General features: G+C 42.3%; 1 protein-coding gene across 12 annotated transcripts in view; it reads right to left on the bottom strand.

The window, feature by feature from the left end:
* PDE11A (phosphodiesterase 11A) overlaps window positions 1–12,687 on the bottom strand; it is a 749,805-nt gene that overhangs the window by 98,156 nt on the left and 638,962 nt on the right. For all 12 annotated transcript variants that reach the window (XR_011022809.1, XR_011022806.1, XR_011022807.1 and 9 more), the window contains one exon: window positions 3,313–3,413. Coding sequence is in view for 1 of the 12 variants with exons in the window: in XM_068245440.1 (XP_068101541.1) it covers window positions 3,313–3,413 (101 nt within the window). In the remaining 11 variants the exon portion in view is untranslated. The remainder of the gene's footprint in view (window positions 1–3,312; window positions 3,414–12,687) is intronic.

The following is a 12,687-nucleotide window of genomic DNA, read 5'->3' as shown; positions in this document are numbered from 1 at the left end:
TTCCCTTTTCAGAGTGTTTTATTTATGTAGTTAAGACTTGTGGCATAGACAAGGATTCCGGAATGCCAAATGTCTGCTTACAACCCATGCGCAGCAGCACGCCCATTACAACTGCCTGCACTGAGCCAAAATGGGCAGCTAATTAAAGGGCTAAGCAACTTTTTATTATTGTTGGCCACTTTTAATTATTGTTGTTACTATTTTATGATTGTGAATTTATATAGCACTGACAATTTCTGCATTGTCTTATCCAACCGTGCATCACTGATCCTCACAAGAGGGATGAGTTTCTGCCATTGCCAAGGACAGTTGCCACATTATTAGTCAAGAAGTAGTAGCAGTGGTTATGTGATCTTTACGGCTTCCATTGAAATAATGGTACAGTATTTAGTTTTTTTTGTTTTATAACTTTACACCATTAAAATAGTGTAGTTGGAGAGCATAGAATTGATACAATTGTTGACTGAACATGGACTTTTAAGGTGGCCATACATCTATAGATTAGGCAGCCGACATAACATCCAATTTGATAATTATTAGCAAATCGGATGAAAATCGGTGCTGCCAAAAGCATGCCCAATTGACGATACGACCAATTTCAGGCTGAGATTTGTTGCATCTATCGATTGGACATGCTGGCACTATATATTCACCTTTACATTTACACACACAACAAATTATCTTGAAAAGAAGGTGTTTCTGTGCAGTAGACTGCTAATGCCAGTTATATTGCTCAGCAGCACTCCCTGCTGTTTGAGTGCATTATACAGATGGAATAAGCATAAAGGCCTCCCAACATATACTATCAAATCATACACTCTCAGTTTCTATCCAGCACTAGGACAGAAGCTCACATTATGACGTAGTGACTACAGGAATCACTGTAACCCTCACGCTGCAGAATAAAAAGAAAAAAAAACTGTACCAGAAAACTACCAATCGGACAAATTAAAACACTACATTGTGCCGTCTACGTAATTGTTCCTAGATAAAACAGCTCCTGGGTTCAGCTTTAATAGCAGCAATATGCAGACGCTTCACAGTATAATCCTGCTGTTTCAGAGGGTTTTTTTTGTAATAATAACATCTCAATATAAAAACAGGTATTCAGGTCTGTGTTGTCTTGCCCTGAGTCTCATACGTCAGAAGAGTGAAGCATCCCACCCTTTACTGGATGTGTAACAGAGCAGATGCCAAAAACATCATGTGATCTGAGCTTCACAACCAAACTCAAAGCTGAACAAGGCAAATTCTTAAAGTAATCATGCTGATTAGTGGAAATAAAAAGGATTACATTTGGAACGGAACTTTCCCAATTCAAGAACCCATTGTGCAGCTGCCAGGGCCGGATTTCTGGGAAGGCCACAGCGGCCCTGGACTTGGGCGGTTGCAGCCCAATGTGGGCACCTGAACATGAAAGAGGGGTTGCTACATATGAAAGAGGAGGCTGAAAATGGGGAGCAACACATGAAAAGGGAAAATTGATGCCCAAGGAAGCTGTCTGTAAATGAGAGGGGCTACAGTACATGTAGTATACACATGAAAGAGGGGCGCATGGAATGGGAGGAGTGCTGATGCACATGAAAGGTGAGGCACAACATACTTGGTCTAGGGGCACAAAAGTATAAATCCGGCCTTGGCAGCTGTGCTTGCCTGCAGCAATGCACCTAACCATACAGAGAGAAGATCTTTAGGGCCACTCCCGTTTTCAGCCTAAGGTCTTTACACTGCTCAACATCTACTTTCTGTGAACTCCAAGTCCGCATTATTACATAAATAACATATGGTTTCAACTGTAATGGAGGTCATAACAGTACAGCTGTTTCCTATACCAACCCTGTGCGCTGCATCCCTGCATGCCAGAAATCCACTGGTTTTGACTGCTCAGTGCTACACTCCCTGCTGTTTCCACCTAGGCCAATTATATGAATGCGAGGGCAAAGAGGGAGATTGGGTGATTGATACATGTGTCATGTCTCCTCCCAGAAGTGAGAGGCTGCAGAATGACATCGGAGGTAGAACCCAAGAGTGAAGCCCACGTACAGGGCTTGCTGGGGCCCAAAGACCATATAGAAAGGCAAGTAAGGCACTGAGTTTAGGTACGCTTTAAAACTTGTGCCAGATGTCACAGAAGAAAACTCAAGAAGATTTCACACTCTTGGTCATTGATCAGCCTTTCTATTCTTGCCCTCACTGGCAATAGTTATAGAATGGAGGGTGATAAAACAGTGTATGAGGAATGCCTGAAATACACACCATATGCCAACTAGGGTTGTCAAATCATCCCTTTAAGTATGGACACATATTAGATATGCAGGTTGTGGGACAACTTACTCATAATCAGTGCCAAAACTACATCGAACTAGCCTCAAGACCTGTATAATTCATGTGTCAGTAATTAAAGGAATGAAATGGCAACACATATGGCCCAATCCACTGTTTTCTCCTACGTTTTCTCTTCACATCTTATCAATAAAATGCCTACTAAGCCACCAGCGAGCAAGAAAATACTCGGAATAACTTTGAGGCCACTACAAAACCATACCGCCAATCGCAATCGCTGGCGTTTTTAATGAGCGGTTTGTAAGTGATTTCATGAGCAATTGCTAATGATTTTGGTAGCGTTTTTAAAAAGTGTCAGCTTTTTGTCAGTGATTGTGCAGTGATTAGTGTTTTTAATTCTGATTGGTCCTTTTAATTAATTTTTATTTTTTACAATGTGCAGTAATGTAAAAACGCTAGCAAAATCGCTCTGTGTAGGTTTTGACAAGCGATTATGCCAACATTTATATACTTTACATTGCTAACGATAATCGCTAAAAATGCTGCATGTCCTGCGTTTGCAATTTTGGTAATCGCAATCGTTCCAGTGGAATTTCGCCCATCCATTAACATTGGCTGAGCATTTCGGGAAATCACAAAATCGCCCTAGTGGGTTTGAGCCCTGACAGTACTTTTCACCTACTTTTTTTTTATCAATTTCAGAGTGCTGGAAAATTATTTTCACCAGAAGAAGGAAAATACTATCCTAGGAGAAAACTGAGGAGAAAAAAGTGAATTGGATTGAGTCCTGGGAGTTAGCTAGCCCAAAAGTTCTAACAAAATAAAAACAGACATTTTTTACAACTCATGTCAGGAAGTAGACTTACCGCAGACTGGTGAATAAGCTCTTTAAAAATACACATAAAAATAGGACATTCGTTATATTGTTAAGCTGTGTGGTGTACACGGTAGTTGGAATGAAGGGCCAGAGTGCCCTTCTATTATAAAGACATTTATTGAGAATACAGCAATAAAAGTGGGCATACATACTCAAAATGAAGCGTGATGTCGGTGGCCAGGATGGACTGCTTGAGAAGCTGCATGAGGTCGCTGTACTGCTGCGAGGACAGGTTGCTGAAAATGTTGTGCCCCTGCAACACAAAAGCTACAAAAAATAAATAACTAATGATACAGGATGAACGTCAGCTTCTGGACAGTAATGGCGTGCTATTGATACACAGTAAACAGCATAGGGCTGCATTTAAGGTGGGTGGTCAATAGTGTGTGATGAATAGCTGACAAGTTGGCCATGCTGAAGAAATCTCTTACACAGCAGTCTTAGAATCTGTGTGAATGCTATTGACCTTGGCTCAGAACAACATTTAAAGTGTACCTGTCTTGCTTACAACGCTATGAATACATATTACATTGAATCACAAACTCCAGGGGAAAACATGTTTTGAAATTTTTACTAGTGTCTGTGTCTCCTGAGACCTCCACTTAAAGTCCCTCTTTAGTCAAAAATGTGTTTTTCTTCAGTACACACAAGGGTAAAGTTGTACACAAATGTAGACAAATACAAATATTCACAGTTGTCTTTCTGCAGCTACAGGTTCTGTGGTTACTGGTCATTTTTTACCTGCTGAACTATATAATTACAGTCCACCACACTGCCTTCCAAGATGGCTGGCTCCATTGTGGTCTATGGAGGGGGCGTGGCACAGGCTGCCACTTCCTCTCAAACTGCCTTCTGTGGATCATAGGTAAGCTGCAACTCATCCTTCATCTCACTGTGATCTATGGTAAGGAGAACTTTGTGCTTGAAAGTCGGGCACTCAAACAGTGCAAGAACCTGTCTGTCAAAAGTTTTAGTGCACAACAACGTGCATCATGTGATCAGGCAAATGAATCAAATCATAAAACGTATTATATACACATACATTTGGTATCCCAGACTTGCAGCCAGTGGATGGCAATCTGAGCAAAGCCAGCATCACCGTTAAAACTCATTTATTTCACAAATAGACACGAAGAGAAGAAGGATTAGATTACACACTGTAGACAAACTCCAATAGTCTATACTACAAATTTCCAACCTGTCCACTGTATTTATGTGTGTCCGTCCACACGTCCTGGAAATGCCCCCTCCCGCCAAGCCTTGCTGTGATTGGCCGTGGCGCTAAATGGCTGGCGTGCACACGCGGAAGGATGGCTTGCAGTGCCTTATTTTAAAAATAAAATGTTGCTCTAAATATACTTTTAAAGCTCTGAATAAAGGTACTCATACACTATACAACTGCATCACTACAGTACAGAGCACTTGGGGAGGGGTAGAGAGGTTGGGGGAAGGGCCCTGTACACAGGACCCTGCTGAACGCTGAGTAGGGATGGTCTACAAGACTTTGTACGATTCCTTATCAGTGGACGAGCAGATGCAGTCATTAGAACAATTGTGCAGAAAGTTTATTCTCTCCGTGCCCTTAGTTGCCAGTCTCTCAGGACAGGGAAAATAGATTTCTCACCCCATGGGGCCCCCTGTGACTTCTGGGCCCCCCTGCAGCTACATCCCTTCCAGGGTCTATTGTTACGCCCCTGCAGCCAAGTCTTATAAAACATTTGCACAGGAATTCAGCATTGCCAATTCAGCCTCCCAGGTAGTCAGAAAAAAATTATGGAAACATGGTTTATGTGCAAAGCAGAAAAATGTGTGCATTGCAAATGATATTACACATTGAAAAAAAACTACCAAAAAACACCTGAGTCTGATACAGCTTTAGCGTTATGCTCTCTGCTCTGCTTAGCTTTGTATACTTGACTGTGATCATTCCTCTACAGCAGAAATGAAAATCTGACATACTAGATTAATATTGTTTAACAATGGCGATGTGTAGGCAATTCTAGATAAGGGAACAAACACATAAATGCTGTCATGTATGAAGATCTTACTGAAGCAAAGAATGCACATATATTGTAAGCTGTGCAGCCACTGGGAAACACATCACTCCTTGCTGAATGCTGCTGAATGCTCATTAGCATAGCAGACATACTTGAAACATTGGAATCCCTATCTCATCTACAGAAAAACAATTGCATGATCATAAAGCTATACAGCTCAGAATAAGCCAGGTGTGAGTCTGTATTCAGGATAAAACAGCTTCACACAAGGTTATGTAGAAATGTGCTGCCAACAACCTAGTGACTGAACCAAAGGCTGTAAATCCTGACAGCCAATGAAATTTCAGAATACTATTATATCAACCCCAATCAGCTCCCGCTCATATACAAGTTACTATATTTGCTATGTTACACTTGCTGCTTTGGCCACCTCATTAATAATGATGCTTGTGTCTGTGGGAACTCACGCAGAAGCATGTGATCAGTTTAGTCAGGTCACAGACTAGTAAGGCCCTGATTTGCTGGTCATAATCATGTGCTGCTAAAACAGGAGGTAATCACAGTGAATGAGAGCTTTGTAAATCTATCAGCTCATCAGACTCTTCTCCATTTCTCCATATGTTCTCTAACAGTGCTCCTCAACCCTACCCTCAAAGCCCACCAACAGCAGAGATAATCAGCCAGCTCTGCTGAGAAACCAATAACTCCACCTGTGTATGTATGTGGTATCTTGCAGATCATGCACTGTTGGTGGACCTTGAGGACAGAGTTGGGGAACTCTGATCTAATATTTTAAGTTTTTTTTTAATACTTCTATTATACTTACTTCAGGGGCACTTTTTTTTTCTAAAGTTGGCCACTAACGGTCCAATTTCTAGCGAAAAATCGTTCGAGCGATCAAAAATTCTGATCGGACGAAAAATCGTTCACTACACCATCAACTAACCAATCATTGCTTCCTATCTATCATGACCACCAAGAAAATCCAAATTTTCGTTCGACGAAAATTCATTCGGGCGACATTTTTTTCACTCGTTCATAAACGATTGTGTCCACCAATAAAGATTATTTACAACCAATCCGATCAGAATTTCTGATCGCTCTAACGATTTTCCACTAGAAATTGGACCGTTAGTGGCCAGCTTTACAAGTGTTTAACTAAAATTGCCATTTTGCAACACATGCACACATATCAGTCAGTCCATACCTTCCAACTTTTTGAGATAAGAATGGACACTATAAGACATGCCCATGACACACCTCTAACCACACCCCCACCATGCCCCTCGTCATACTTATCAATTAATTTAGAATTAAAAGATGTAGTATTATCTGGTCCTTTCTATCATCAATAGTTTTTATTAATTTTAACATTTGAGAATAAGAAATATATCAATATACGGTAACTAATGGGAATTACATTTACAGCCAAACCCATTTTTCAGTAGAAAAAATACAGATATTAACATAGAGCAGTACATCAGTCCTGAAAGAGGGACAAATAATGAAGAAAGAGGGACAGATGGATTTGGTTCCCCCAAGAGGGACTGTCCTTCCAAAAGAGGGGCAACTGGGTGCTATGGTCAGTCTGATAGGCTAGTCTGATAGTCATTAGTCAGCAGAGAATCACTCTCCCTTTGTAGGACCATGTGACTAATGTCACTAAAAGACAACATTTTTTATATGATAAAGTATTTAAAATAATGTCCCTTTAATTATTTTCTTCTTTTTTCACTTCCTGTTCACAATCTCTGTGATTGGCTCACAGTGATCAGGAGGTCAGGAGCCAATGAAAACAGCTCCTGACCGAGTCACAGAGCTGGCAGGGATGGGCTTTTGCGACCCGTACACTGGATCACGTGGCATTAAAACGACACCACATCAGGCTTAGGCTGCCACAAGTGTGGCATAGTTTTATCTACGGCCGGTCCCAAACTGGTTAAAATATAAGGGCTGAACTGAAACATTAGGGTAAAAAATGTGAGTCCTAAATTACCAAATGTCAGTAAAAAATAATTGAATTGAAGGACCACTATAATTAGAAATTGTAATACTTTTTTTTTCCCTATACAGCTATCCTTTACATATGGTAGTAAAAACCAACAGCTCTGACAGATTTTGGACTAGTCTATCTCCTCATGGGGGATTCTATAGCCTTGTACACACACTAGACTGTTCTCCACAGTGGCTAAGTGATGCGTTCTTTGTCTATGAAGAAGGCAGAAGGCGCAACAATGTTGGGTATGATAGAGTGGCTTCTGGCAGCTGGGTAAGGAGGGAAACAATGGACTCAACTGCTGATTGTTGCTTATCAGATCATTAACCAACCTTGGCAGACCTTGTTGGACATCTGCACACATAGCTCCTGCTCCTCCCCATCCCTTCATCCACCTGACACCACACACACCCTTGCCATTTATGCATAGGCTTCTGTGCGTAAATGCTCATATCCTAGCAGCTATGGAATGTACTGCATGTGATGACATCATCACCACGCATCCATCTGAAAATGGCGCCTGTGAATAATGGCGCACAGTGTTGCCGCTAATCCGTTTGCCGCTTATCGCTATTTAACATTAAAGCCTTATTGTTATTTAGCGTTAAAGCCTTATCGTTATTTTGCGTTAACACACAGAACCCTCTCTGTACCTACAGTGGAGGAAATAATTATTTGACCCCTCACTGATTTTGTAAATTTGTCCAAAGACAAAGAAATGAAAAGTCTCAGAACAGTATCATTTCAATGGTAGGTTTATTTTAACAGTGGCAGATAGCACATCAAAAGGAAAATCGAAAAAATAACCTTAAATAAAAGATAGCAACTGATTTGCATTTCATTGAGTGAAATAAGTTTTTGAACCCCTACCAACCGTTAAGAGTTCTGGCTCCCACAGAGTGGTTAGACACTTCTACTCAATTAGTCACCCTCCTTAAGGACACCTGTCTTAACTAGTCACCTGTATAAAAGACACCTGTCCACAGAATCAATAAATCAAGCAGACTCCAAACTCTCCAACATGGGAAAGACCAAACAGTGGCCAAGCTAAAGAGCTGTGGGCCCCAATGCAAGTTTTACAATGGGGCCCCCCAAGTACTCTATACCGAACAATTGATACGGGGCACCAAAACCTGCCAAGGACAACCACACTGTCAGAGGTGCAAGAAGGGGATGGGAAGCAGTTTGTTAATGATCACCACTATTCAAAGCATCTATATAAGTGATTATTATGAGCACAGAACCAATAGAGAGCTAATACTGCAGATGAGGGAGGGCCCTTCGGGGCCCCTCTGGCCCAAGGGCCCCGATGCAGTCGCTACCTCTGCACCCCCTATTGCTACGCCCCTGAGACCAAAGAGCTGTCCAAGGATGTCAGAGACAAAATTGTAGACCTGCACAAGGCTGGAATGGGCTACAAAACCATTAGCAAGAAGCTGGGAGAGAAGGTGACAACTGTTGGTGCGATTGTTCGAAAATGGAAGGAGCACAAAATGACCATCAATCGACCTCGCTCTGGGGCTCCACGCACGATCTCACCTCGTGGGGTGTCAATGGTTCTGAGAAAGGTGAAAAAGCATCCTAGAACTACACGGGAGGAGTTAGTGAATGACCCCAAATTAGCAGGGACCACAGTCACCAAGAAAACCATTGGAAATACATTACACCACAATGGATTAAAATCCTGCAGGGCTCGCAAGGTTCCCCTGCTCAAGAAGGCACATGTGCAGGCCCATCTGAAGTTTGCCAATGAACACCTGAATGATTCTGTGAGTGACTGGGAGAAGGTGCTGTGGTCTGATGAGACCAAAATAGAGCTCTTTGGCATTAACTCAACTCGCTGTGTTTGGAGGAAGAAAAATGCTGCCTATGAACCCCAAAACACCGTCCCCACCGTCAAGCATGGGGGTGGAAACATTTTGTTTTTCTGCTAAGGGCACAGGACAACTTAATCGCATTAACGGGAAAATGGACGGAGCCATGTATCGTGAAATCCTGAACGACAACCTCCTTCCCTCTGCCAGGAAACTGAAAATGGGTCGTGGATGAGTGTTCCAGCACGGCAATGACCCAAAACATACAGCAAAGGCAACAAAGGAGTGGCTCAAGAAGAAGCACATTAAGGTCATGGAGTGGCCTAGTCAGTCTCCGGACCTTAATCCAATAGAAAACCTATGGAGGGAGCTCAAGCTCAGAGTTGCACAGAGACAGCCTCGAAACCTTAGGGATTTAGAGATGATCTGCAAAGAGGAGTGGACCAACATTCCTCCTAAAATGTGTGCAAACTTGGTCATCAATTACAAGAATTGTTTGACCTCTGTGCTTGCAAACAAGGGTTTTTCCACTAAGTATTTTATTGTTAGAGGGTTCAAAAACGTATTTCACTCAATGAAATGCAAATCAGTCGCTATCTTTTATTTAAGGTTATTTTTTCGATTTTCCTTTTGATGTGCTATCTTCCACTGTTAAAATAAACCTACCATTGAAATGATACTGTTCTGAGACTTTTCATTTCTTTGTCATTGGACAAACTTACAAAATCAGTGAGTGGTCAAATAATTATTTCCTCCACTGTATCCCTAACCCCTAGACCCCCTGGTGGTGCCTAACCCTAACCACCCCCTGGTGGTGCCTAACCCTAACCACCCCCCTGGTGGTGCCTAACCCTAACCACCCCACTGGTGGTGCCTAACCCTAACCACCCCCCTGGTGGTGCCTAACCCTAACCACCCCCCTGGTGGTGCCTAACCCCTAGACCCCTGGTGGTGCCTAACCCTAACCACCCCCTGGAGGTGCCTAACCCTAACCACCCCCCTGGTGGTGCCTAACCCTGACCACCCCACTGGTGGTGTATATTGTACTGTAACTACTCTCACACAGAATCCTCCCTGTACCTAACCCTAACCACCCCCTTGGTGGTGCCTAACCCTAAACCCCCCTGGTGGTGCCTAACCCTAAGTTCCCCCCCCCCTCCAGTGGTGCCTAACCCTAACCTTGACAGTGTTACATTAAATCCATTCACCGTTTTGCAGTTAAATAACGTCTGCAGTTTGGCTTATGTAGGGTGCTATTGATAAATAACGTTACTGTGGGCCACTATTGATAAATAACGTTAGTGTGTGCCACTATTGATAAATAACGTTAGTGTGTGCCACTATTGGTAAATAACATTAGTGTGTGCCGTTTTTCTTCTTTTTTTCCCCTGTGCGCCATCATTATGCAGTACTAACGATAAATAGCGATAAGCGTATCTTTTTAATGCGGCGCCATTTTTATGCATAGGGGCTGTGCGCCATTATTCACTGATCCCATCACCACATGTAGGGACACAAGAAGCAGAGCGGGAGAAGTGGATAAGGCTAGTGCTTTCATAGGGGCAACGTAGGCAACTTCCTAGTGCCACAGAGCCTGTAGAGAACTCCAAGTCTCCCCCCTTAAAGGGCATCATTATTGAGGTGCAGAGGTGGGGGGACAAAGACCACCTATTACCATTATATGTGGGGCACAAAGGTGTCTAGTATTACTATATGGGGTAAGGAAGGGAAAAAAGCCACCCAATACCATATAGGGATGGTGAAACAAAAGGCCACCTAATACCAGTATACATGGGGCAGAGTATACTGAGAGCCCATGGTCATTTTTGTCCAGGGTCTCATTTCACCTAAAACCAGAAGGAATGTTGCAACTGCTGGGTGGTAGCAGAGAGCAACAATAGTTACTGCATCCTAACTACCTTTACCTAATATAAAGCCTAACACTAACTTCCCTGTACTCATTTCCCTAACCTATCAATAGCAATTCTGGCTCAAAAGAATAATTTCATAAGGCAGGATACTTTTTCTAAATGGCACACAGAAAGTGATAGCCAGGCTGAATCCTTCCCACTTATTCCAAATATAAAAAAGTTGTGGCTGGATCAGCATTCATTCAGGGAACATCCAGTCAGCATGGCAGTGTACATGTGCAGGAATGCAGAAACATTCAAGCACATGAACATCATCTAGGCTGCCCTTCACGGACTCTTCACTCTTCAGCAGATCAGGCCCTTTGATTGCTCTGCCACCTAGTGGTGAATACTGTACATCTCATCATATCTTGTAAAGTGTTCTTGTTCAGTAACTGTGGTTATTACTGTGCACAATACAATACAATAACGTTACTATTAAAACTGCTAGATAAATGTAGTGTTACTTTTTTGTATAAACATTATCTTTGTCAATGTGCTATGCAATATTACTGATTTTCTTTAGTTTTGTTAAAGTTACATTGAGAGACACCATGGAAATGTGCGTATAGGAAGGAACATGTCTAAAGCCCCATAGATCACACTCTATAATTGCAATTTGAGGTTTTCTTAAAGAAAACCTGAAGTGAGAGGGATATGGAGGCTGCCATATTTATTTCCTTTTAAACAATACCAGTTACCTGGAAGTCCTGCTGATCTCTTTGGTTGCAGTAGTGTCTGAGTCACACACCTGAAACAAGCATGCAGCTAATCTAGTCAAACATCTGTTCTGCATGCTTGTTCAGGGTCTATGGCTAAAAGTATTGGAGGCCGAGGATCAGTAAGATAGTCAATTTGCATTGTTTAAACAGAAATAAATATGGCAGCCTCCATATTGTTCTCACTTCAGGTATCCTTTAAGTGCAATTAAAAAAAAAAACTTCCATATGGAATTATCAAGAGGCTTATGAGAAAATTTAGTTCCAGGAAATGAAAGAGTGAACATTTCAGATTTATTTATTTTTTCAAAGTGATCTTATGACAATACAGGAGACTATCATTGAAACTGAACCCTGGAGCTCTGCTGTGAGCTGGACTTATTATTTATTCTCTCTATAATGCATTCTCTCTATATGTACAGTATATTTCTATAGTAAATTAGTACCACAGTCATGAGACACTAGAGGATAGGCATATTCTAAGAATGCACACCAGAGAAGGGAAACAGGAGTGTCAACAAAATAGTATGTTAGGGGAAATCTCCCTAATGAGGACACAGGACAGGGTCTAACCAGGGGCGTTGCTAGCAGTGGCGTAGCAATAGTGGTTGCAGAGGTTGCAACCGCATCGGGCCCTGTTTGGCCACCACTCAACAACAGTATTATCTTTTTTATTGGTCCTATGCTAGTTGTAATCACTTTTATAGATGCATTGAATAGTAGTAATCATTAACACACTGTTTGCCATCCCTTTCTTGCACCTCTGGCACTGTAGTTGTCCTTGACAGGTTTTGGTGTGCCGTATCATTTTGGTATGTATAGAGTGCTTAGGGGGGCCCAATGTAAACTTGCACTGCGGCCCATAGGTCCTTAGCTATGTCACTGGTTGCTAGCCCCAAAGATCAGTAGCACGTGTCCCTGGATCTATTCTGGGGTGCCCTGGATGTCCCCTAGGCAGAGTGAGCTGTGATGCCTCAATGGCGGGCATGCTGGGAGCTGTGGTGCATCATTTGGGGATATACTGGGTGCTGTGGAACAATGCTGGGCACTGTCATGTCTTTATAGGGGTATGCAGGGAGCTGTGGTTTTTC

Source organism: Hyperolius riggenbachi, chromosome 7, assembly GCF_040937935.1.
Source record: "Hyperolius riggenbachi isolate aHypRig1 chromosome 7, aHypRig1.pri, whole genome shotgun sequence".
Lineage (NCBI taxonomy): Eukaryota > Metazoa > Chordata > Amphibia > Anura > Hyperoliidae > Hyperolius > Hyperolius riggenbachi.
The sequence above is the reverse complement of the archived record's forward strand: the minus strand, read 5'-3'. Positions and strand labels throughout refer to the sequence as shown.